The sequence below is a fragment of the Marmota monax genome, unplaced genomic scaffold, assembly GCF_021218885.2.
Source record: "Marmota monax isolate L192 unplaced genomic scaffold, Marmota_monax_Labrador192_F-V1.1 WCK01_AAM20220418_F8-fsc00092, whole genome shotgun sequence".
In the NCBI taxonomy this organism is placed as follows: Eukaryota; Metazoa; Chordata; class Mammalia; order Rodentia; family Sciuridae; genus Marmota; species Marmota monax.
Window position 1 is genome coordinate 927,647 of NW_026692583.1, and position 26,649 is coordinate 954,295.

Here is a 26,649-nt window from a genome sequence, read left to right on the forward strand (position 1 = left end):
CCCAGGGTGCATCGCGGCGAGCGCTCGCTGGGACCGGAGAGATGCGCCGGACGGGCGGCGCCCGCTGACCTCCCCCGGCGCCGGCCGCAGGGCCCAGCCCCGCCGCCTGCCCCGCCCATGGGCCGCGGGCCCCCGCCGCCGCCGCCCGCCTGGAGGACCGCGCCGAGCCGCGGAGCCGCCTGAAGGACCGCCGCGGCCGCGCCGCAGGTGAGGCGGGGCCCGGGGCGCGCCCAGTCCAGCCCCGCTCACCTGGCGGCGCGGTGGGGACCGAGCTCGCGTGCTCGGCTTTGAACTCAGCCGCCCGCCGGGGGGTCCCCGCCTGCCCCAGGCTCGAGGGAGGAACGCCGGCTCCTCGGGGCAGGGGAGTCCCTGGCAGAGACGGCTCCCGGGAAACCAAGCGGGGCAGAGGCCGGGGGCGGCTCCGCGACCCCGGCGCGCTGGGGAGGGCGCCCCACGGGCTGCGGGACGAAGCGGGAGGAGAGCTGGCCGGGCCGCGCCGCCAGCCCGGGGCGGGATCGTGGGGCCAGGGCGCCGCATTGCAGGTGCACCGGGAGCGCCCCGGGGCCTGGCCGGGCTGGGTCCAGGATGCTGGAGGGAGGAGCCCGTCCGAATCCTCCAGGCCTGTAGAAGGGAGCTGCTTTCCGCCTGTGGACGTTCGAGACCCTCCCTAGTAAGTTGTGGTGCCTGGCGTCCTGGTAACCCTTTACGTAAGTACTCCACCTTGCAGGCCTTCTCCGAAGCTTCGGGGCGAGCTTGAGTTTTACCCTAAATTAACGGTTTTCTTGTGACTTTTGAAATGGAGCATAATGCACATATGCAGAGGAGTCAAGCTTGGCTACTGAGCTGTCGTCCGCTACAGTGAATTACTCTAGTTTCTCTAACTTGCGTTTCCACACTGACCTGTGTTGAATGATTTCAAGCTTTGATATTTAGCAGTACGATCTAGTCCACTAATGCAAACGAGGTGGCCTAAGGAAAAATATAACCATGCTCTGTAATGTAGGTGGCTGCAGTCGATTTTATAACAGAATATAAACTACCAAGATGAGTGTAATACTTAGGTTATTAAGCATTTCCAGAAACCTGTAAGAATATTAAAGGTAGAATTGTCATTTAAAAACTGTCAAGTTTGAAATTTATTATTTTGTTAAACGATTTTTTTTTTTTTTTTTTTGCACATTCAAGAATTTCCCAGCGTTTACTCGCCATTGAATTGTAAGGGGAAAGATGCTAACATTTAAAGTGACTTTTCTCTCCAGAGATGTTTTGGAATTTATGTATTTCTTTGGGCTGTTTACCTAAATAGCTGAATGTTCCAAAAAGATTTGAAAGAAGACTTTCTGGCTTGTTATCTTATATATAGTGCACATACATTTGTATACACACTACTGAAAAACCTTAAAATGTTTTTGTTGCTCTTCTGCAGCATATTATCATTACTCAGTAAGCTTAAATATATTTAAAATTTAAAAGACAATTATTTGGGTATATCAGATTTTTACTGTAACACGTTTGAATATATCAGTTTAACAAATAGGGTTTTTTTTAAATTAGATATTTATAGAGTTAACTCTTAAGGAGCAAATGAATTCTTTTACTTACAACAGCTGATTCATTTTGGGTTCTTAACTATGGTCTGTCACAAGTTGGAAAATTGATTTTAACCTTATTACCCTAATTGTCAGAATGCATTAACAGCAATACTGATGTTAATTAGAGTGCTGATGCTTTTAAGAAATACTTATAAAGCATTTTCTTATATTTCTGGCAAGAAACAAACATGGATTTTTTTCCTTTTGTCTGGAACAAGGTCAGATTATAAATAGATCCTAATACTAGTGGGCACGCATGTTTATTAACTAAGATGATGTCTACTGAATTGCATGTACTTCAAGGGCAGTGACTTGTGCCTTTATATGTTTCACACCAAGCCTGCAGTAAATGAGTCAGATGGAAGGTCCAGACCAGTTAGATAGGTGCTAGCTCAGACACCAGTTTTCACCTCTCCAGCTTTGATGCTTCATGCTGCAGGAAGGTTTGGGCTGGAAGTATGTCCTAATTGTTTTCAAATATTTGAAGGCCTGACATGCAGCAAAGGGACTTTATTTGCTTAGAGTAATTCCTTGGCACAGAAGAGGACAGGTAGTCCTTTGGGGAGACAGGTGTCCCACTGATAAAAACCCAGAAGCTATTTGGGATAGAACTTCCAGCAGTGGAAATAAGAGGCTGCTCCTTCCCAGGAGCAGGTCTTCCAGTAAGCTGGTCCCTCTCTTGGCAGGAAAGGATTCTGGGTGGTATCACACAGCCTTGTGAGAGGGGCTCCCCTGGGTTCCCCTGGGTTCCCCTGGCAGCTGGACTAGGGATTTCTGCATTTCCCTCCCAGCTCTGTGATTCTTTTTTGTTTTTTTATGCTGGTTTCTACACTGTGGGCATAGTGACATCTCCAGACACCTATGTGAACCCTTGGAAGAGTTTTACTGGGTTATCTGCCTGGTGTCCCAGGTGATGCTACGACTTCTTTGCATGGGTTGGGGCCTCCCAGATAAACAAGCACTCTCACACTCAACGGTTGTTTTAAAAGACTCTTTAATTAGAAGCGTTTTGTATTTCTTCCTTGGCTTTCATTTTCTACAATAAACATTAATCAAGAGCAAAATTGCCTTTTCTAGGAAGGCAAGCAGAGGAGTCACTGTTTTAAAAGCTCTTTTTAAAAATGAGATGATGTCAGTCATTCTTTTGAGAGTCAGCGAGCTGAAAGGGGGCATAAGTTTGTTTATTTTTTCCTTAGCTGAGAGTGTTTGGTTTTTTTTTAAGACATGGATTAAGAGATGATTCTTGTGCTTGCTTTGCATTTTAGTTTCTGTTTATTTCATTACTCAACATGACTCAAGTGTCACAGTAAAAAAAAAAAGTCCAGTCATATCTACCTACAGTGAATGCACTAAATGTTTTTCTGGCACATCTGCATGGTTATTAAATACGCCAGCAGCTGGGGGTGAGACAAAGCAAGAAGTAGGATCCCAGGGACCTGGAAAGGGTAGGTGGGTAGGAACTTTGTTTAAAGAACAAAAAGATGTACCATTGTCCCCACTGAGCCAACCTTGGGATGAATGTATTCAACAGGAATAATGATCTCACCGTTATAGCAAAGATTAGGCTACAGGATGTCATCTCAGTATAACGTCGAGTGGTCAGTGGGGATAAGGACCCCGTTGCTGTGGCCAGGAGCCAAGCACAGTCCCCTGTGCGCTTCCGAGTATCCGTACACCAGGACTAAGGGGAGTAAGCCAGTGGAGTGAGAGCATTGCCTGGCCTCTCCAATTTCAGAAATTATAGGGAAAAAGTCTGAATTAATATATACAGGTGCTTAATATTTTTAAACCCCTTTTGAAAATAGTCCCTCTCCTTTGTTATTTAGCTGGTGAGTTTGTCTCCAGTTCTGCTCGAGTGCTGTTGTCAGCTGAACTTGGTGTGATGAGCTGAATGACAGTAGTGCTCCTTGTGGGTCTGACAAGGAGCACATCACTAATTTATACTAGCCATGTGACGGGAAAAGAGATGGACATCAAGTTTGTCTGGTCAGCCAAAATTAAAATAAGAAAATTTTAGAGGGTTTTATTCTTTCAGAAAAAAAGAAATCACAGATGCTGCTTTAAATATTATTACCAGGACAACAAATGATCAAGTAAGGCAACCAGCTAGCAAGCAGCCTCTGAGAGGCCACAGGCCAGGCTTTAAAGCCTCTAGTCACAGCCTCTGAAGGCATCACATGGTTGTCTTAAAAGACTTTTGTTAATCAGAAAACTATTTACATTTTAATGCAAATCTCCACAGTGAAGAACAGACTGAGAGTGATATTTCATGGTTATTCCCAATTTACCACTGCCAGAAATGACTTCAAGAAGCGAGAAATACCTTCTCTCCTGGGGCTGAGGGAAGAGGGAATGTGCTGTCTCCCGAGGCTCAGTTTCTTTATTCCAGCTGAATTCCCAGAACTGAGCAGCAAGCTACCCTTCTTTGGCACTGAAGGAGCAAACCTGGGAAACTCAGTGCTGAGAAAGAAAACTCTAATAAATGGATAACAAGGCATGTGATACATTTTTTCTACAATTTCTGTCTTTATTGCCTCTTTAGCAACACTTAAGATATTAAATTTAGAGCTGGGTGAGGCCCATTATCCTCAGCTCCTCAGCTTCCTTCCCAGTCTGCTTCTAAGTACATCCTGTAGCCACCTTGTTTGCTGGACAGGTAGGAGAGTGTATGAGGCATTGTTTTAAGCCCACTCTCTCGTGTACCATTGTTGGGTTTCACTGCTACAGAGAAAGTACAATTCCCAATATTATTACAATACTGCTATACTCTGAAATGACCATCTTTGGTGTAACATAGAATATGCATAAGAGCATTAGTTTTCCAAGAGCAAGTTCCACCTGTATCATGGCATAATTATCCTGCAATATCTGATTTTTTTTAATGAACTAAGGGGTGCTTTGACACCAAGCTACATCCCCAGCGCTTTTTATTGAGACAGGGTCTTGCTAAGTTGCTGAGGCTGATCTTAAACTTGTGATTCTCCTACCTCAGCTCCTGAGTTGCTGGGGTTACAGGCATGCACCACCACACCCAGCAGTTCCCAACCTAATTTTTCTAATGAACTAATGATGGAGGAGGCTAGGCTCATGCCATACCCTAAATATTGAAGGAGGCTATTTTTTAAAAATATTTTTAGTTGTGGATGGACACAAAAACTTTGTTTATATTTTTATGTGGTACTGAGGCTTGAACCCAGTGTCTCACACTGAGCTACAACCCCAGGCTGAAGGAGGTTATTTTTGAACCTCTCTCTCTCCAGCTGTCACAAATCACATATCAACCCAGGTAAAAGGAATTGGTTTATTTCTATGGCTAGTGGCACGTGAGAGCAGCTCCACTTTTTAGAAATGTTTCTGTCTAGCTGAGATCCAGGAGGCCAAGGCAGGAAGTTCACAATTTCAAGGCCAACCTTAGCAATTTGGCAAGACCCTGTCTCCAAAAAAAAAAATGACTGAAATGTAGCTCAGTGGTAGAGTGCTCTTGGGTATAATCCCCTGTACTGAAAAAAAGAAATGTTTACGCCTTGTGCATTTATGAAAAAGATGAAATGTTCTGCTTGCTTAGTTTTCTGTTCTCTAGATAAAAACATGGCACAGGGTAGAAGGTGTGGCCTGTCCTCTGTCTTGGATGGTCATATTTGTCTTCTGGCTGAGCCCCTATGACCAGACAGCAGGTTCTGCTGTTCAGGCACCTGCTCGCTTGCACCCTGATGCTCTGGGGAGGGAAGGCCAACCTTCCTGATAGGCAGGAAGGCTGTGTCGCCATCCTCTGCCTCTCTGCTGTGGGATAGTTCTCTAGTGAGGGTCCCTTTCCCATCAAGAAAGTGGTCAAGTTCATTTTTTTTTTTTTTTTTTTAATTTTTTATTGTGGGTTGTTCAAAACATTACAAATTTCTTGACATATCATATTCCACACTTTGATTCTAGTGGGTTATGAACTCCCACCTTCACCCCATACACAGATTGCAGATTCACATCAGTTACACATCCATTGATTTACAAATTGCCATACTAGTGTCTGTTGTGCTCCGCTGCCTTTCCCATCTTCCACCCTCCCCCCTCCCCACCTCTCCCCTCCCCTCCCCTCCTCTCTCTCTACCCCCTCCACTGTATAACCCTGAGGGTCTCCTTCCATTACCGTGCAATTTACCTTCTCTCTCCCTTTCCCTCCCACCTCTCATCCCTGTTAAATGTTAATCTTCTTCTCCTGTTCTTCGTCCCTACTCTGTTCTTAGTTACTTTCCTTATATCAAAGAAGACATTTGGCATTTGTTTTTTAGGGATTGGCTAGCTTCACTTAGCATAATCTGCTCTAATGCCATCCATTTCCCTGTAAATTCTATGATTTTGTCATTTTTTAATGCAGAGTAATACTCCATTGTGTATAAATGCCACATTTTTTTTATCCATTCGTCTATTGAAGGGCATCTAGGTTGGTTCCACAGTCTTGCTATTGTGAACTGTGCTGCTATGAACATCGATGTAGCAGTGTCCCTGTAGCATGCTCTTTTTAGGTCTTTAGGGAATAGACCAAGAAGGGGAATAGCTGGGTCAAATGGTGGCTCCATTCCCAGCTTTCCAAGAAATCTCCATACTGCTTTCCAAATTGGCTGCACCAATCTGCAGTCCCACCAGCAATGTACAAGTGTACCCTTTTCCCCACATCCTCGCCAGCACTTGTTGTTGTTTGACTTCATAATGGCTGCCAATCTTACTGGAGTGAGATGGTATCTTAGGGTGGTTTTGATTTGCATTTCTCTGACAGCTAGAGATGGTGAGCATTTTTTCATGTACTTGTTGATTGACTGTATGTCCTCCTCTGTGAAGTGTCTGTTCAGGTCCTTGGCCCATTTGTTGATTGGGTTGTTTGTTCTCTTATTGTCTAATTTTTTGAGTTCTTTGTATACTCTGGATATTAGGGCTCTATCTGAAGTGTGAGGAGTAAAGATTTGTTCCCAGGATGTAGGCTCCCTATTTACCTCTCTTATTGTTTCTTTTGCTGAGAAAAAACTTTTTAGTTTGAGTAAGTCCCATTTGTTGATTCTAGTTATTAACTTTTGTGCTATGGGTGTCCTATTGAGGAATTTGGAGCCCGACCCCCAGTATGTAGATCGTAGCCAACTTTTTCTTCTATCAGACGGCGCGTCTCTGATTTGATATCAAGTTCCTTGATCCATTTTGAATTCACTTTTGTGCATGGCGAGAGAAAGGGATTCAGTTTCATTTTGTTGCATATGGATTTCCAGTTTTCCCAGCACCATTTGTTGAAGATGCTATCCTTCCTCCATTGCATGCTTTTAGCCCCTTTATCAAATATAAGATAGTTGTAGTTTTGTGGATTGGTTTCTGTGTCCTCTATTCTGTACCATTGGTCCACACGCCTGTTTTGGTACCAGTACCATGCTGTTTTTGTTACTATTGCTCTGTAGTATAGTTTGAAGTCTGGTATCGCTATACCGCCTGATTCACACTTCTTGCTTAGCATTGTTTTTGCTATTCTGGGTCTTTTATCAAGTTCATTTTTGACAGATTTGCCAGCTGAGTAATCCCATGGCAGGGGGACCCAGGGCAGAGAAGACCAAGGGCAGAAGACCTGACGGGCTTTCCAGGGAGAGACAGTAAGTGGGACCAGTGCAGGAGACAGGTTGGGAGCTGTCTATTCAGAAGTGTTCTTGGATCTTGCAGGATGGCGTGCAGAGCAGCTCTGGATGACCACTGACTACTTCTAGAAGGTTATTGAGTTTTTCCCATCAGCAGGCTGTGGCTGGAGGGGAGAGCCTTTCTAGGTGGCCTCAGATGCCAGCTAGCCCTTACATGTTGAGTCTGAAACTCAAGTGGGAAGCAGATTAGCTTTCTCTGTGCCTCAGGGGAAATGGAGTTTCACTGGAAGTGACTAAGCAGTTGGGGACAATGACCTCCTACAGGAGGAGCACACTAGAAGGGACTATGGAGCTGATTGCACGAATGCTGCAACATTGTCTTGGACAGTTGAATTGAGTGTGCATCTAGCCTCACAGATTTTTGGTATGGGAATGACATCCATTGACACCCTTCCCAGGTGTCTTCCAATGATAGGCACAGGCTCATCTCGAACAGTAATGTTCTGCCATTGGAGCAGTAACCATAAGGCTTACAAGCCTCTCAACCTTTTAGGTGAAAGTTCCAGACTTTGTCAAAATGCTCACTCAACACTCTGTAGGTAGGGGATCCGGCCACTTCAGTCCAGTTTCAGAAATCCCAACCAGAGTATTGTTTACAATTCCCTTTTGAGACTTGCCCACCTCTTCTGCTTCTTGTGAGGCAGTGAAGCTCGGATGGATGCACAGTGCTTTACAGCTTTATTTACAACCTTGTCTCTAAATTGTGGACTCTTGCTTTAAATAGATGCACTTAATGTGCCAAATCCAGAAATAAAAAATTTTAGAAGTGTTTTGGAAGTCATGTGTCAGCTTTTGCATGTGGGTACCTTCTACACGCAGGGAAACTACTACAACATTCACGTGAAAACCATGTTTTTTTCTTTGAATGAAGCTAATCTGAACATATTTACAACCCTATTCCATAAGCTGCTCTCTGGGCTTATGGTTTCTTCCTAGAACCTGAGCTAAACAAGCAAGGCTGACCCATGGAAAATAGAGCATACCACCTCTAATGACCCCTCACATCCTTTCCTGTCCGTGTATCCCCGGCCGTGGGACACCCAGCACACACAGCCAGGTGAAGAAACCATATTCCTTGGAGCTACAAAGGGGATATTTGGCAAATGCCAAAGATGTCTGGTTGTAAAGACTCTCTCCAGAGGCCTGGGGGCAGGCTTGATTGAGGACGAGAAAGCACAAGAAGGGGCTGGTCAGCCTGAGAAGGACAACTGACCATAGAGCACCTGGGTCATGCTGATCACCAAAGGACGGTTATTTCTAAAAGCCATGATTTAGCGATAAGACAGGCCCTCAAGCATCGCAAGTGCCTGTGACTGCAGTGTCTGGTCAGGGTGAGTTGGCAAGATCGGGGTTGCTCCCTACTCCAGTGAGGGCAGCGGCCAGGAAGAGGAGCTTCTTCCTTGTTGGGGACAGACTTTGTCCCAAAGGCCAGCTTCCTGCTCTGGGAGCCACAAGGGCTTGCTCCTCAGCTGTGCACAGTTTTTGTTGGATTAGTTCAGTGACACACACACCATCCACACAGGTAGTCACACCAACAGTTCATTTAAAGGGCAGTATATTGTTTAGAGATTTAAATGTGTAGATTTTAAGTATTATTGATTGATTTTTGCCATCTTAATTTGAGCTTAAAAAAAGCAGACGTTCAAAAGACCCAATAGATGATCCATGGGGACTGTCAAATGGTGAGGTTTGCCTCTTCCACTTGAATTTGAATTTCTTTACAATCTTTAGGTAAATATACATTATTAACTAATTACCGCAGTGCTCTACTAGTCTATAGAGAATAAGAGATTTTCAAAAATATAAAATGTACACTAAAGGATAACACAGTTGTTGCCACTAAGCATTGGCAGAGGAATACAGCCCCTTCAAACATGGCTCAGCTAGCGGAAGCAGCCCTATTTTGTATTTTATTTAGAGACGGGATCTCACTGAGTTGCTTAGGGCCTTGCTTTTTGCTAAGGCTGGCTTTGAGCTTGCACTCCTCCTGCCTCAGCCTCCCGAGCCGCTGGGATTACAGGCCTGCACCACTGTGCCTGGCCCTTCTCCAGTATTGGTAGCTTTCTGAAACAGGAAGAAAAGCAAACATGGCTCCATCGAGCTCTGTGCCCCCACAGTTGACCAGTGGACCCAAGGAAAGCAGAATAAACCTCAAGTTAAAAGGGACAAAAATCTATTTCAAATGAGATTGCCTCTAGCCCAGAGCTTCTCGACTGCAGAAGAGCTGGCATTGGGTCAGGTGGTTCTTGGTCATCGGCCTCCTGCACGCTGGAGGCTGTACAGCAGCACCCTGGCCTCCACCCATTAGGTGCCAACAGCTCCCCTTCCCTAGTTCTGACAACACAAAATATCTCAAACATTGCCAGGGGTCCCCTCGGGCCACAGTCACCCCTGATGAAAGCATGACTAACCTGATCATATGGGGGAGGATGGAATTCCCTGTATTCTGCTTTCTATTGTCTCAAAATAGAAAATGTCCACAGCAATTCCATCTGTTCTTTGGATTTAAAAAAAAAAAAAAAAAAAAGCTATATCTTGCACTGGCTGCAAAACAACCACTGTGGAGATTGAGCAGAATAATAGCGTGTGTAGGTGTGTTCTAGGCAGGGCGGCGTCAGTTTGCAGAAGCAAGCCAGCTCCTCACCAAGTCCAAGCGAAGCATGCTCTGCCCAGTGGCACACCACTTACTTGCCCAGTGACATATCTCAGAGGAGTCACCGTCTTCCTCTCTCCCCTCCCCATTTTGTTCAGCTGAGTCTTATTGATTTAAACAGGTAAAGACTCAAGCTCCATTTGAATGAAGAGCTTGTCACTACCTATGTTTGTTCTAATCTGCTGTATGAAGAGGGGAATCCCAAGCCCCTCTTTCAGCTAGCCAAACAAACTTTAGTGCTTGTTATCATCAAGAAAGATATGCATCTTCAGATTGTATTATTAAGACCATAAGTTATCAAGTAAGGCAAACAATTAAAAATACAAACTTTTTAGAAGTTAAAGGTTACATTTTAAAGGATTTGCAAAAATCTCTAAAATCCAGGTGTCTTAAAATACTCATTGGTGATTACATGGAACATGAATGTCCATTTGGATTGTGTTCCTCAGCAGAACTAGACTCCTCAGCCAGAGCAGGTCCTGCCTTTGTATAGCTGTGGGTCAAGAGAAACATATTCTCTTGCTCTGTGATGTTTTTTCTCAGGCAGTAGCCTCAAGATAATTAATAGAATTCTGTTAGCACAGAACAAAAAAAAGACTAGACCTAAGACGCTTTCAGCCTAAAGTAAAATATATAGAAAGAAAAGGATTTTTTTTTCTTTTTTCTTTTTCTTTTTTGTACCAAGGATTGAATCTAAGGGCATTTAGCCACTGAGCCACATGCTCAGTCCTTTTTGTGTTTTATTTTGAGACAGGATCTTGCTAAGTTGCTTAGGGCTTGCTAAGTTTCTGAGGCTGGGGCTTTGAACTTGGATCCTCCTGCCTCAGCCTCCCAAGTCTGGCCTTACAGGAGTGGGCCACCACCCATCTAGAAGAGAACTTCTGAGAAGTGGAATGTGGGGAGAACAGCATTCCATGAGTACACTTTAGTAAGCAGCGACATTTTGCTTCTTGTGGGAACAGCAGTATAGTGTGACCTGGAGCTGGGCTTCCGAGTCAGCATGGTTTGGGATGAATCCTAGCTTTGCCACTCACTAGCTAAAGCTTCAACGAAGTTGTTTAACCCCTCCAGATTGCCTGCAGAGGTGTGAAACACAGGTAATACCATGATCTCTTTTTGAGTGTCTGTTAAGTACCCAGCTTGGTATGTAAGTCTTCAGTAAAAGTCACTCTGTACTTTTCCCTAGAGCTGAGGGACCTGGGTCCTCTGCACTTCCTTCCTCTGCATCCTGCTCCTTCCCTGCCACATTAAATTCCCTCGGGTAGGAATTTTGCCTCTAATGCATAAAAAGCTTTCCCCCGTTTCCTCTCTCTGGCCATCTCAACTTTTCTGAGTAGTTGAGTATGCAACTTCAGTCTGACATGGCTGGTCTACCCGTGTCCTGCCACTCTGCATAGTGTTCTTTCTGAGTCCGATAGTTTAATGGTCTCACTGTTACTTCTAAACCCTCATCCACGGCTACCTCACCAGAAGTACTTCCTCCGGTCCAAGCCCTGTCCATCCTTGAAGGCTCAGCTTCATCCCAGCTTCTCCAGTCCTTATCCATTCCACAGTCGTTGGGTTCCTCCAGGGGCCTGGCCACACTGCTCTAGTTGAGACGGGCATTGCTCTCCAGAGTTCACCCTGCAGGTGCAGGAGGCAGGCAGGGGGGTGAGCGCTGGAGGCACTGTGAGGGCCACCCACATGGGCCACCTTCCCCGGCTCTGAGCTGGCATGTGCACCTCAGAGGGCTTAATCGTAGAGTGTTTTCTTTGTCCTTGAGTGACCAAGTCACATATCCCCAAGTGGTGGTAAGCAGCAAACCGTCCACAAGGGCACTGGAGACGTGGCCTGGCTCCAACCCCTAGGTTCCTTGTTGAAGGGCTGACCACCCCCGTGTTGTCATGGGACTGTAAACAGCACAGGGTACATTCAAGAACAAGACCAGTGCTGACGTGTAGTTCCTGGCAGTCACCACCTTCTGGTGACAAGTGTTTCTCAGACTACGGAATTCATGGAACAGTGCATTTTTCAACTGGGCAAATCTAAAGTGAAAAGGAAGAATTGTCCTTTGAGTCAAAGTTAGCTTCATGGACAACCAGTCGCATTGCCAGCCTTCTTTCGTTCCATCAAAGCTCGGCACAGGCACCTCCTGAGTCGCCGAGTCCCTATCCACCACTGGAGAGGGCCAGAGCGTAACCGGGTCCTCGTTTACACGAGGCTCAGCACATCTCAAGTTTGGTGCTGTGCCACAAGGTCAACCAGAGTTGGCATGGTCGGCTCAGAACAGAATAACTTTCCACATGCCAGTAAGATATACCCAAAAAGATACGTCACAAACTCTAGAACACCCTGAGCAAGCCCATGCTTTCCTTCCAACAGAAACATTTTTACTCCTGGAGAGCTTTCCCACCAGCCCCAGTTTCCCGAGACAAAGACTAGTTATCCTTTCCTCCACATTGGCATCATCCTCATGCCAGTCAGAGAACTAGTTATAAGCCCTCTTACTCTCATTGCTACAAACTACCCTACATCCTGGCGGCTGCGAGAGAGGTGTGAGCCCAGAGAGTGTGAGATCACCGCTCAGTTCCAACTCCAGAGAGCCCTTGCTGAAAGGCTGGTTCGGATGACTGGGGGCATTCTCTAGGTGATAGGGATCAGCGAGGAACAAGACAGGAAAGCCCTAGTTCTCCTGGAGCTGACCCGCTAGTAAGGTAAGAGAGTGAGAAATGACTTGGCTTTAGATAATGCTATGAAGATACAAAATGGCAGAGTGTGATGATCATGGCACTTAGAGTAAAATTGTTCAACAGTGCAGAGCAAAATGAGGACAGGCTCCGGCAGCCTCCATGATGCTGTCTGGGAGCAAGAGAAAGCGCCTGGCTGGCTCCATGTGGGGAGTGATCACAGTAGCCAGTGATGGTTGTAGAAGGCAGTGCTGCCCACTGCAGTAAATCATAACCCTGTGGGGCTATTTAAGTCCTCGTGAACTTGAATAAAAATAAAGTGAAAAATTCAGTTTGTCAGACATATGAGCCACATTTCAGTTGCTCAATAGCTACACTAGGCTAGTGGCTACTTTAGCAGACACCAAAGAATAGAGTATCGCCTCATGACAGACATTTTCACAGCCTCCAGTGAAGCAGGGACTCAGGAAAGTGAGGTACAGGGATTTGGAGGGACTTGCCTAAGGCTGTCTAGGTAACGAATGGCTCGCTAGGATTCGAGCCCAGGCAGTCCAGATGCAGAGCTGGCGTGAGCCCCACCCACTGTCACCTGAACTCACAAGAAAAACACAGCCAGTCTATACAGCCCATTCGACTATGGCTGGCAGACAGTGTCATCCCATTGGTGCCTCCTGGTCATTAATGCTTTGGGATTCAGCTGGAAGACAGTGGAGCAGAGGACCAGCTGTGTTCCAACCAAAAATGTGTGCCTGCGGGAGCAGCTTCTTCCCCTGGAAAAGGGAGCTGGAACCAAAAAGCACCAGGAAAATACCAAGCTTCTGTGCGCCCCCAAGCATGCTCTGCCCCCATGTCCTCTACCTGAGGGGGAAGTGCTTGGTGCTCTAGCTGTAGGTGACTCAAGTGGCTGTCAGCAGCTGCATTACTATGGCCATGCTCAGGCTGAATGTTCTAGAGTGCAAAGGAAACACAACCAGGCGCCTCGTTGTCCTCCTCCAGAGCCGCCCGAGAACTTGTGGTGGGAACACCAGCACTGGGCTGGGGGATTGAGGAGGGCAGGCGGGTGGGCTGGCTGTGCTCTCAGTGTCTGGAAGTGGAGTCAGGTGCTCTGTCTGCTGAGCTCAATTCTCTCGCATGATCACCACAGAAACTAGGTGACTCTGAGCCTGGCACACAGACACTGGTAAATAGCCATTGTCACTAATTTTTATTAGTGACTTGCAACTTTTTGAGATTTAAAAACTGTCCTTGTGTCATTTCTTGCCCAGATGCCTGAGACCCAAAAGCTATGTTGGGACAGAATTGGTTGTCATGGGACATGGTCACAATTCATGCTACACAGGGCAGTGATCACACCCTTGAAAGGCAGGAAGGGCCAACAAAAGGCGTCACTGGGCATGTGTGTAGCAGCTGCTGCATGGGGGTGACCTGTGGTGATCATCCATCCACCCATCCTGAATATTGGGAGAAAGCACTTTCATAGCCCCTGACTGACCCCCATGCGTGGCCAGAGTTGTGCCAACCAGAAGGAGCTCAAATGCCACCCTACAAGTGTTGAACTCAGTGGAAACCCTGGGCGCTCCAGACCAAAATGGCTGAGTTCCCAGAGTGCAGACACACGGGGCAGGTAAAAGTACCCTGAAGGAGCATCACCCCTCACGGGTGTGATGAGTCCCATTGTGGGAGCTGAGGTCCCATATGAGAGGAAAACAAGACAAAGGTACTTGTACAAATGGAAAAAGTGACCTTTTACAAGGTTGGGGACCCTCAGGATACGAGATACTGGCTAGCCTCCCAGTCTTTTTGAAAACTCCCCATGAGTGTGAGCGAAGCTCCCTTTCTTGTTTCTCCTCCTCCCAGCCCCCCCCCCCCCCCCCCCCGTTTCCTGCTCTTCCCTGAGCAGCACATGGTGCTGCTGGGTTAGCCGCTAATGCTTGTCTCACCAAGGGGATTCAATTTGGTTGCAAAGACAAGCCCTGAAGTCACCTGCACAAGCGCCAGCCTTGCCACACCGCACTTGAGCGCTCGTCCCCGCCTCTGGTCTTGGATTCCTTGTGTGTTCTAAATGACAGGCTTCTTCACGCACAGCTGTTTTGGGGGAGGTTTCTCTCCTCCCCGGAACTTGATGCACGGATGACAAAGACCTGGAATCCACGAGCCCAGGGTTCCCTTGTTCTCTGACACCACAAAGAGCAATTGTGAGCAGAAGGAACTCTGCTCGAGTCAGTCGGCAATGCCACCAGTGCAGGGGCCTCATTTACTCCCCACAGCACGGGAAGTTCACGGGAAGGAGACTTTTCAAGACCTGAGTCTTCCATGTCGGGGTGTCAGGTCACCAGATGGAAAGCCGAAGGGTCAAGCAGCTGTGAGTGGACGTGCTGAAGCCATCAGAAAAAGCTCTCAGAAATGGAGGTCTAGGGACATGGTAAATGCCTTCTAAAAGAATAAGCTCTCTTTCCTTTAAAGATATTTGTTACAGTTTGGATATGAGGTGTCCCCCAGAAGCTCCTGTTAATGCAGGAGTGTTTCCAGATGAAATGCTTGGATTGTGAGAGCTGTGACCTAATCACTCCATCCTAGTTTGAATGAACCAAACTGTAACTGTAGGCAGGTGGAGTGTGGCTGGAAGAGAGGTCACTGGGGTGTGCCCTGGAAGGGTGGTTCTTCCCGCAGCCCCTTCCCCACCCCCACCCTGCCCCAGCATGAGCTGAGAGCTTTCCTCCACTGGGCCATTCCCCACCCCGGGATGTGTGAGCCCAGAGCAATGGAGTCAGCCATCTATGGATGAGACCTCTGAAACTGTGAGCCCCAAATAAACTTCCCTTTCTCTAAGTTGTTCTTGTCGGGTATTTGGATCACAGCAATGCAAAAGCTAACTAAAACAATATTGGCATTCACTCAAACAGTGTGATTCCAGAGAAATAAATTTCTAATAAAAAATGCCCTCCTGGTGATCCCCAGAAGGTGTGTGATCACTACAGTGAAATGGCCGGCCATGGTAACCTTAGTCATGGAGTTGGTGGTCACTGTTGAACTATCTTAATAATTTCAAAGATCTCTAATGTCCCTCCGTTCCAGCTCTTCTGAGGCCATCTATGAGCCCATTTGCAGAGCGCCGAGTCAGAGGAGCTGCCTGGCTCTGCTGGGTGGCATGACTAAAGTCTAACATGGAACGCAATGCCAGGGCTGGGTCCAGGCAGAGCTCTTTTGACTGCATCCCAGGACAAAGTCTCTCTTCTCTCTGACAATCATCCTCTCAGATGCCCAGTTTAGCTAAGGACTTTCTACCACAGCTCATGAAACCATTGGTTGTTTTATGTTTTGTAAGTAACAAAGGAAAAAGTATGGCTAACTTGAAGTGCACAGAGCTTCAGCGAATGAATTCTTTTCTTTTCTCAGAACCTGTGTGATTAGGCAGGCCCACAAAATAACAGAACAGCTCATCAGCTAAGTCAGTTGAACTGGTTCATTAATTCGGCATTATAGTGTTTAAAAAGCAATGAATACACCTTCTTGACCCAGGGGCTACAATTTAGATTGTGGTCATCAAACACCAAGATTTGAGAAGTCGTTCCCATTTCATCCTTGTGAAGGGCAGTTGGTGCTCAGGATCAGCACAGCTATGGTTATTGACCAGGTTGTCACACCTGGGATGATCACGGTGCATGTGGACAGGGAAGTGCTAATTAGACGTGACCTGGGTCTTTACCCTTCCATGGAAGGAGGTGACATCCTTCAGCTGGTGACTCAGGCCCCTCCTGGTGCAGCACCAGCTTGTTAACAGTTCACAAATGACTTTTGTATGAAGTAGCAAATGCTTTTGGCTCCAGTTTATAAAACAAGGTGTTTGGGTGCTCCCTGGAGGGCGCTTATCCTGGGAGCTGCCCAGGAAAGGTAGGAGGAGGGTGCAGGAGCGGGAAAGGCCTCGACAGCTCCACAGCCCTGCCCGCCCCTCGGCTGCCTCCCCCAGACACAGCTTCCCTCTGAGGAATTCTCTTCCAGTGCTGAGATCGGGAGGCAGTGTGCTGGTGTTGCTGCCTCCCAGGGTGAGGCTTCCACAGGGTGCTGGCTCCTGGAAGTGGGTGGCCCTTACTCCATGAGGCCCAGGGAGCCCCAGCGGGTGCTGTGTGACAGACTGTGGGAGCCCCTATATGAGCCTGTTTGGCCTGTGCAGCCCACTTAGGGGCACCCCAGAGCACCTGCTCTACAAACTCACTTGCTTTGTGAGACATTTTCACACAGAGGGGCCAAGCCCCTAGCTGCACACAGACACTGGACATGGTTTTTAAGTAGAAACTCACTGAAAGTGATGATCAGATGCAGGGGACATGGATAAACCCATCCTGCAGACCTGGTGGGGCAGACTTCGGGCAGGCTGCATCAGAGTCTGGGTCTGCCTGCCTGTTACAGCCTTAATTCAGGCCGTCCGTCCTCCCAGAAGGAAACGGCTGCTAGTGCCTAAAAACTGTGGGCCTTGTATTTAGAACGGGTAATGTCACAGAACTACAGGAATGTGTCATGCAGGGCAGGGGAGGCCCCCAAGTGCTCTCTTGTTGTCATTTTCTTCATATCGTGGGGATACTAAGTTGTGCTTTTATAAAAGCTGCTTTCATTGGTTCTTGCCAATTCTGCCATACCAGTCGGAGTCCTAGCAATCCAAGATTCCTCTGGAACAGCATTATGAAGATGCAGGTCACCCCTTGTAGAGGATGCTTAGTGATTAACTTTTTAAACAGAAACTGCTTTATAACTTCTTCTGACAATAAAGTAATACATATATGTGCACCACTGTAGGTGGTACCAAAGCAGATTATTAAGAAGTGAAAGTCACCCATAACCCACCATCTAAACACTCAGAGCACTCGGGTGTTTTCATTCTAGATCTTGTCACTACTTATACATATGACTTTTAATATCCTTTCCTTTTTAAACTTATCATAGACCTATTTCCTTGTCAATAAATAAAGATCCACAGTATTTTAATCATTGCACGGTCTGGGTGACCATGCCTCCTCCCTTCCCGACAGACGTTCAGGGCCCTCTGGTGGATAGTTCACAAAATATAAGACTTTTTTGATTGGTTGGTTGTTTCTACGGGAGTTTTCCTCTGTCCGTTTTTGGAGACCTAGCTATAAAAATGTCTGCCGTCTAGTCAGAGAGCAGGGGAGCCCAGAACCTCACCCGTGCTGGGTCGGGAGAGCCCAAGGGCAGTTCCTTCCCCCTTCATCACAACAGGCCTGGCGTACTGGAAAGTGTGTATTGAAAAATCTGTCTGTGTCCTTCCAGGACTGGGTCATGGTTCTCTGAGGTCTCAGGTTTTAAAGAGAAAGATGAGGCCCCCAGAGAGCTCACAGCCTAACCCGGCGAAGGCTGGACTAGAACCCGAGACTGACTCTCATGCTAGGCTCGCAGCCACACCTGTTTTTATTAGGTTAAAAAGAGAAAACGACAAAACCCTAATTCTTGAAGAACAATTCATAAATGGGATTTTTGTCTCTTTAAAAAATAATTGCCCCTTTGTTTTCAACACTTTTATTTCTAGTGGTGTCCACTCTTTTTTTTTTCATTTTTTTAATATTTATTTTTTAGTTTTCAGCAGACACAACATCTTTGTTGGTATGTGGTGCTGAGGATCGAACCCGGGCCGCACGCATGCCAGGCGAGTGCGCTACTGCTTGAGCCACATCCCCAGCCCCCCCACTCTTTTTAACCAAAATGTTTCTGGAATCATTTTCAAATGCTTACCCGTCTTTGAAGTGGTGTCCTTTGTCTCGACTTTCTTAAATACAAGTGGGGGAGTAGGTCCTGCAACTTACAATGGTTATTTTATGCAGGTTATTGTGAATTTAGAATCCCTCAGTGCAAGTTCCTTTCTGAAGTGGGAGGTTCCTTTCTTAAACCAAGAATGAGAGTCCTGGCCTAATTAGCCTTGGGCCACTTTCAGCCCCCTGTGGAGTACTATAGATTATTTCAAAGGAAGAAGTAGGTTTTACTGTCCCTGAGGACACTTGGCTCAGCCTGACTCTCTATTCCTTCCCTGAATGGCTCCTCTCTAGTGAAACTGGAGGGTAAAGGCCGCCAGAAAATGCATCTATCTGCATTTATCTTCCCTCTGTGGAAGTAACAGAGCTTCTTTGCTAGCTCATTTCCATACTGAGATGATGCTCAGGAACCACCCTGGTGGGGCGACAAGAGCAGCCTAGGAGTGTATTTATAGAACTATGGGCTAATATTTAGAGAAGTAATACAGCCAACATTTATTAGGCACCTGCTGTAAGCCAGACACCCTCTCCCCTACCCCCTACTGCACTGAGCCTGGAAGCCCCCTGCAAGCCAGCTGCTTCCACAACTGAGACTCAGCCCCACTCAGCCTTGGCCCCAGGCACGCTGGCCCCTCCCGAGGTTCTCCTGGTTTCCACTTCAATCCGTGGGCCTCAGTTTCTTGCTTTGGAGACAGGTTGTTGGAGGGCTGCGGTGCAGGCTTCCTCCACCTGGGCTTTCTGAGGCCACATGGAGCACCACCTTCCTGCTAGGAAGATCCTCTCCCCCTCGAGTCTCACCACCACAGCTGCTGCCCCTGTCCCCTGCCAGCCCTGGTGTCCCTGATGGCTGGAGGACCCGGAGCTGTACAGAAAGCCCCCAGAGGTCCTCGAGCTCACGCTGAGATGCCAGCTCAAGAGCAGGCAGTGCCCAGCAGGACAGGGCCTTGCAGAAAGCACAGAGGGTGCACAGGGCTCAGGTGCCTCCTGTCTGGGTGGGAGAGGCCTGCTGTGAATGGTTATCACTTATTCATGACTAGCACCCAAAATAGCTTGTTACAACTACCTGACAACTCCCACCTGGAGCTGGGTGCTGTTTTTCCAGATTCTAAAATTATTACCCTGTCTCCATAGACTGTGTTCAGCTGAAAGAGAGGCCTGCTTTTGATAGCCCAAGAACACACCAGTTCCCCACGCTGAGGGATCACAGTGAGCCCATGCTCTGGTCAGTGCTGTCACGGTGCTTCTTTTTTTTTTTTAGTAGTAGATGGACATAACTTTATTTATTTATTTTTATGTGGTGCTGAGGCTTGAACCCAGTGCCTCCCATATCCTAGGCAAGCAGGATACCTCTGAGCCAGAGCCCAGCCCTGTCACAGTGCTTCTTGTTACTGCGGCATGATTCGGGTTCAGCCCTCCTCTCAACACCGACCTGGAGCAGGATGAGGTCCTTGGACTTGCACATGTCGTGCATGAGTTCAGATGTGAAGCAGGAACCTAGCTGACTGGTGAGAGGGCAGGGGGGTCTGCCCAGGGCGGTCCTGGCAGAGGAAACAGGCTGTGCAGAAGCCCTGTGTTGGAGGGTATGGCAGGTGCCAGGACACAGGACACAGTGCTGGTGGGGCTGAGTGGGGCAGGCGACCAGGCGAGCCTCTGGACCTGTGGGCCTCCGTCCCAGGAGCATGGAGGTATGCAGTGTGAGCAGAGTTGTGCTTGGGACGAAAGCATGGGTGAGGGGGTGCACACAGGGAGGTGCTGAGGAAAGGGTGTAGCTCGAAGAGGGGAGCAGATGGGACTGGCCTGGCTGAGCCAAATGCCGCCCCTGTTCCCTGTGCAGGACAGCTTTGTCGCTGACTCAGCCTGGCCTTGGAGAGGATGAGGGTGAACGTGCCCCTGGCCCTGGACAGAGCGCCTGCTGGGACAGGGATGAGGACGCGAGTGCTGGGGGACACCCCACCCTTTCTTCCTAAGCCAGCCTGCTGCTGTGGGGAGGCACCGACTGGGCCCTGAACGCCCACCTTCACCCGCTGCCTGGGAAGCCGACAGGAGGGGCAGGACCGCGTGTCTCTAGAGATGGTCAGCAGGTCCTTTTGGGTTGTGTGATTCCTGACCTGGGTGCAGAGGGACCGGCTTCTCAGGGGATGTGCGGTGCTGCAGGTGGCCCTACGGCAGGGCAGCTGCACAGCTCGGGTGTACGCGGGGTAGGGGGTGTCCACGGGGCCTTCTCCTCTCCTCCCTCGGAGGAGGACTGTGAAATGCATGACCTCAGTGTGGAGCAGCACTTCATGTCCGCACAGGAGAGATGGTCCATTATGAAAATCATTAGGTCATCATTTATACATGAGTGTCCTGAAGAGAGGAAGGAACATTGCCTGGATCAGGGAGAGAATTAACTCTCTGTGGATGGGCCATCTGTCCCCATGCTGGCAGAGAGCTGTCAGTGACGCAGGCCCTGCATCTCTGAGGCCTTCCATTAAGGGCACATTGTCACTAGGAATGATGGCAGAAGTCTCCCCAGAGACAGTCAGCCAGGGCTTCAGAGCCATCTCCACAAAATGTGGCCTGGAACCTTCTCAAGACTTAATTTTCTGGACATGGAGAATGAACTGTAGGTGAGGAGAAGTTTCGGATCCATGAATTTACCTCAGGGAAAGTTGCAGATGAGGCTCTTCCAGCCATGGTCGGGTAGCCCGGTCCTGAGGGCCTCTGCCCTGGCTGCCGCTGGAGTCCTGGGGGGAGACGGCAGAGCTGGGTGTCGCACCCCATGGGGCCGGTTACCTGCCGCAGAGACAGGACCTCATGATCAGAGGAGGCCGGTGTCCAGACCACACTGCCTCTGGGGAGCAAAGGACTGTGAACTGTTGGGGCCCCAACGGTACAGAGAGACCAAGCTGGGCGCTCGAGGTAGAAACTGCAACGTGTGCTCTTCTGACCCAAGACGCGCTCTGTGACCTTGCCACTGCAGCCACAGGAGGCCACCTTCGTCTGCGGTGGACACCCTGCATCTATCTGGGCCTTCATCCACCACACCGACCCTCTGGGGCTCCGTGGTGAATGCTCCACCATGTCTCAACCCCCAACGTCTCAGGTACTGAGGGGGCATGGCAATGAGGTAATGAGGCCACCTACTAGCGGGCAGCATGAGGGTCTTGGGACCTGTGGGGTTCCACTCGGAAATTAGCGCCTGGGCAGGCGGCCCTGCACCCCGGGAGCTTATTGCCACGGCACAGAAGCCTTGCTGCACTGCCAAGAGACTGCCCCAGCTCTGCCCAGCAGCGTCCTGTGTGCTTCAAACACCGCCATCATGAGCCACCAGGCAGCTCCGTGGGGTCAAGGCCTGAAACTCAACTGGAAGTTGCCTCGTAGGCTCCCTGAGGTCAGAGTCTGGTTCCTCTCCACTCCTCTGAACTGCGCTGACGAGAGCCTCCTAACACCTGCCTCTTCTACACAACAGTGGAGACTTCCCTTTGGAAGATCCTAGAAGCACAGCAGGTGACAAGCCCTCAGAGCTCGACTGGCCTCTCCCATTAGTCTCTGCTGTCCCTCGTTGTCTTTCCCTAACTCTGATGTCCTCCTGTTTGTCTTTATTGTGGTTCTTTTAAGGGTGTGTCATTTCCACTTCTCCAGCTCTGGTGACTGTGTGAATTGTGTGCTCCATGTTTTCCAGCTTGCCCCCGGGGAGGGGCACATGGCCTCTGTGCCGAGTGGCCTGTGTGAATGGAGTGCACACCTGAGGTTCCAGTGACGAACCCCTCTTGGCTCCAGAGCCAGAACGGGAATATATTGCTGGCCTTACAATTAACAAAGAGCAGTCGGTGTCATCCAAAGTGGTGACAGCCTGGGTGTGCTGTCATCTCCTAAACCAAATGCTGAGTTGTCATGACGGGATGGTGCCCCTCATACCACCGCACAGATGTTACACTCTGGAAGCATTTGAGAAGTGGCAGGTCCTGTAGGGAGGGTTCTCTGGCAGAGCAAACCAGGAAAGACGCCCGTGCAGACCTGCTTTGCAGAACCATCCGGGTCTGCAGGGCTCGCTCCCAGGCTCCCAGCCCACATTCTGTCCTTAGCACTCTCAGTGTTTTGCAAGGCATCTTGAATTACTTTGCTAGGTTTTCCAGAAAGATTGACTTCACCGCATTTCTCAAGTTACAGTAAGGCAGAGAATCAGGCCCTGAGTGAGCCTGGGGTGGGGAGGGGGCAGGGACTAGGGACAGACCCCAGACTCCTGAAGCCACCATGTGGCCCACAAGATATTCCCAGGAAGGGCCGGGCTGCTCTCAGCTCTGCTCACTGCAGGGGTGTCCCTCATAGTTCTGCCCACTGTTGCCCAGAAACCTGGCCAGCTCCGGGTGCCACCTGAAGGAACCAGCAGCCTAGTCCCTGCACCATGTGCTTTGGAAGGCCGAGTTGGTGCCTCCCTCTCAGGAGCTCTCCCAGCAGCACTTTGGGTCAGTCCCTGCCCACTGAGGCCAGATGTGTAGAGCATGGGACTTGGAATCGGGACCCTGGATTTTAATCTCTACTCGTCCCACACTGGCTGTGGGACCCAGGCTTGCTCATCCACTCCCCACAGCCTGTTTCCTTCCTAGGATTGTGAAGTGGCCTGGACCCCCTGGGGTGACTCTGTTCACCAAGCCTGGTGCCACTGTGCACATGGCGAGGCCTGGCACAAGGCAGGTGTCCTGAGAGTGGAGCTCCAGCCCTGCACAGGGGTCACAAGACATAACAGCCCTGAGGGCCAGAGCCCCCACAGGCTCTGCCTTCCGGCCCCACCTCCTGCCACTGCCCCAGGACCCTCATTATGGAGACAGTGACCAAGGTCTGTGTTTCCTGCAGGTCACCTGGATGTCAGCATGGCAGCCACGAACCTGGAGAACCAGTTGCAAAGTGCCCAGAAGAACCTCCTGTTCCTGCAGCGGGAGCATGCGGGCACGCTGAGGGGGCTGCACGCGGAGATCAGGCGGCTGCAGCAGCACTGCACGGGTACCTCTGGGCACGCAGACGGGACGCGCCCTGGGCCGCAGAGCCCCACAGAGCAGCCTCAACATAGGGGCCCCGCTGCAGCCAGCCGCCCTGTGCTGTAGCGCTCAGCACTGTAACAGAGCCCCCTGGAATGCTTCCCTCAGCACAAAGAGCAGGAAGCCCGAGGCCTGACTTGGGATCCTGGGGACTGGCAGGACTGGCTGTGGCTCACACCGTAATCCAAACAGAGCCTGCGGGACACGTGGAGCGAGCTGCTCCCAATTTCTCACTGTTGGGAGGTGGCTGGGGCAGATGGGAAGGAGGCTTTTGGGGAAAGCAGTGTCCCTGAAGCCCAGCAGGCTCAGCACTATTGCTGTCACCGGTGGCTCCTAGAGCCCTGCTTGCTCCGCAGAGCTGAGGAATGTGGGGAATGGCGAGGAAGCTGATGTGTGAACTTTCCTTTTCAGATCTGACATATGAGTTGACACTGAAGAGTTCTGAGCCGACAGGTAAGGGCCTCCCTAAAAGCCGGTGGGTATCATTGCCTCTGCTGCACGTGGGTGCCGCTCGTTTCCATCCACCATGTGCCTAGAGCAAAACACAGCTCCATGGAGGGCTGCGTGTGTGGCCAGAGCTCTCAGTTGTCTGTGGGGGGGACAAGTGAATGGATTACCTTTTCGATGATGGCGGTCACGATAAAGACGGCCCAAGGAGGGGAGTCGAGAGAGAGCAGATGACACGGACAGGAGGAACTAGCAGTCCAGCCGGCAGTGTGCATTCTGCTAGGCAGGGAGGAGCAGGCTTTAATGGGGGGTAGAAGGGTGGGGAGCAAGTATCCCCGCACAGGGTGGGTTGGAGGAGATCAGAGAGGAGGCAGCACCCAGCCAGGAAGCAGCAGGGGCAGGGGGCAGAGAAGAGACATGTCCACTGGCCAGCTGACAGAGGCTGTCTGTGAGCCAGGAGGGAAGGAAGAGCAAGGAGGCTGTGGAGTCCCAGGTGAGGGCGAACTGGGGACGTGCAGACCCAGCAGAGACAGGCTGTGCACATGTCTGTCAGGCTTTCACAGAGGCCGTGCTCTACCCAAGGTGAGTTTCTCAGTCAGCATCTAGAAAGAACCAGAGAGCTCACATGCTTCCCAGGGGCCAGATGGCATGGGAGTGGGGTGAGGACACTGTTGTGACACTGAGTCAGCATGTATGAAGCAAAGCTTGAGGGTGGAGGGCAGGTCCCTAGGGGCAGGCTGTAGCCGCAAGACAGTGCTAGGGTAGGGCTCTACAGGGGCGTCTGAGCCTGAGAGGAGTCACACGGACCCCTGGCCAAGGAGATGCAACGGCCCAACTTCCCTTCTCTTCAGATCAGACCTTACTGAGTTAGACTGGACAGTGCTCTTGACATTTCAGTTTCAAAACAGCACTTTGCAGCAGGCACTTGACAAGCGGTTCCTGAGTGACAGGCAGGGGGACCTGGTAACAGCTGAATCCCTAGCCCCTGGTGAGGCCAGTGCTCTGAAGTGGCCCACTTTCACATCGGCGTTTTCAAGATCTGAGACAGGCTTCTTGCAGCGAGCCCGGGGACTAGGAGCCCCGAGGGCCGCAGGGAGCCCCCATCTGTGAGGGCAGGGCCTCCCGCCGCCTGGCCCTGGCGCTCGCCCGCCTCCGTCCGGCTCGCAGGGTTCTCACTTTGGCCCCCTGACTCCCTCGCAGGAGACGGCTCTTCCAGAAGCGCTGAGCTGAAGAGACGATGTGAGGACCTGGAGGCCCAGCTGAAGGCCAAGGAGGATGAGAACAGGCAGCTGCTAGAGGAGCTGGGGCAGAAGAGCGCCCTGATGGCGGTGCTGGAGAACACCCTCAAGGAGCGGGAGAAGAAGTACCTGGAGGAGCTGAAGGTGAAGAGCCACAAGCTGAGCCTGCTGTCGGCCGAGCTGGAGCAGCGCGCCAGCACCGTGGCATACCTGACCGCGCAGCTGCACGCTGCCAAGAAGAGGCTCCTGAGCTCCAGTGGCACCTCAGACGCCAGCCCAGCTGGAGGCACCCCGCTGGCCAGCTACAAGCCCGCGCCCCCCAAGGACAAGCTGCCCGAGACACCGCGCCGCCGCATGAAGAAGAGCCTCTCCACCCCGCTGCACCCCGAGTTCGAGGAGGTCTACAGACTGGGGGCCGAGAGCCGCAAACTCCTCCTGCGCGAGCCTGTGGACGCCATGCCTGACCCCACCCCGTTCCTGCTGGCCCGGGAGGCGGCCGAGGTCCAGCTCATCAAGGAGCGGCCGCTGGTCATCCCGCCCATTGCCTCGGACCGTGTGGCAGGCGGGCAGCACAGCCCAGCCCGCGAGAAGCCGCACAAGGCCCACGTCGGGGTGGCCCATCGCATCCACCATGCCAGCCCCCCACAGCCCCAGCCAGAGGTGGAGACGCTGGCCGTGGACCAGGTGAACGGAGGCAAGGCAGTGCGGAAGCACTCAGGGACGGACAGAACTGTGTGACCGTGGCCCGCACTGTCCACGCACCATGAGCGCCACAGGGAACCCCACCGCACCTTTTTCTTTACCTCCCACGCATGCCAAATTGTTTTCAGACCTGTCCACCAACTCTCCTGCTCCTCCTGCCCCACGCTGCAGACGCCACAATACGACCGTGTCCTTGCTGCAGAATGCATAATCTACTAACGCTGTGGCCACAACCCACATGCCCAGCCGCTTGCTTCCAAGCCCACTCCGTGTCGTCCAGGCGCACTCGTGGACAGGCACCGGCCACAGGATGCACACTGCGCCACGTCCTCGGAGCAGACGGGCACGCGCCTGAGTGTACAGCCAGCCACGCACAGCGACCTCGACCACCCTCCAGGGCAGCCTGTGGAGCAGCCGCTCCCTCTGGAGACCCCGCACCTCCCTCCTCCTCCCCCGGGCGGCACTTGTCACCGAGCAGCTGTATGTAGATGTCCAAAGGAACTAAATAAGATGACGTTGCTCTTCATGTCACCACAACCTGAATGTGTGTTCATATTTTTTGTTAGTCTTACCCAAAATGTTCCAGATCCCAACAAACTTTATTTTCTAAACCTGCCTTCCTTCTGTTCTGTGTCTTTTATTAAACCACCTGGGGGAGGGCCAGGAGGGAGCCCGGGTGGGGGAGAGAGCGCCCATGGTTAAGGACAGACGTCCTGCTGCCAGGTGCCAGTCCCTAGAGTTCTGGAGAAGCTACTTTTGCCTTTTGTCCAACTAGCTGTCGGCCACCCCTCCCCTGGTGAAAAAGCAAAGCTTCTTCTCCAGCTGGGCCTGGAGCCAGCCTCTTGGGCCCAGAAGGAAAGGGCACCAATGGCCGCTGGTCCTGGAGGTGCTAAGTCTGCACCCAGCCGTGCACA

General features: G+C 50.4%; 1 protein-coding gene across 2 annotated transcripts; it reads left to right on the forward strand.

Moving 5' to 3' along the window:
* The first annotated feature begins 77 nt into the window (after positions 1 to 77).
* Ccdc92 (coiled-coil domain containing 92) lies at positions 78 to 26,351 on the forward strand. 2 transcript variants are annotated; one of them, XM_046446017.2, is made up of 4 exons: positions 78 to 207; positions 23,167 to 23,313; positions 23,760 to 23,801; positions 24,996 to 26,351. In XM_046446017.2, the coding sequence occupies exons 2-4, from the start codon at positions 23,184 to 23,186 to the stop codon at positions 25,769 to 25,771; spliced, it is 948 nt and encodes a 315-aa protein (XP_046301973.1). In that variant the 5' UTR covers positions 78 to 207; positions 23,167 to 23,183; the 3' UTR covers positions 25,772 to 26,351. The 2 variants fall into 2 exon arrangements, with proteins under 2 accessions (XP_046301973.1, XP_046301974.1); XM_046446018.2 differs by lacking the exon at positions 78 to 207 and adding an exon at positions 552 to 670.
* Positions 26,352 to 26,649: the final 298 nt, after the last annotated feature.

Coding starts and splice junctions, on each gene's coding strand:
- Ccdc92 (XM_046446017.2), top strand. CDS start 23,184: ATGGCAGCCACGAACCTGGAGAACCAGTTGCAAAGTGCCCAGAAGAAC. Junction 23,314..23,759: donor GCTGCAGCAGCACTGCACGG/GTACCTCTGGGC, acceptor TTTCCTTTTCAG/ATCTGACATATGAGTTGACA. Junction 23,802..24,995: donor GAAGAGTTCTGAGCCGACAG/GTAAGGGCCTCC, acceptor ACTCCCTCGCAG/GAGACGGCTCTTCCAGAAGC.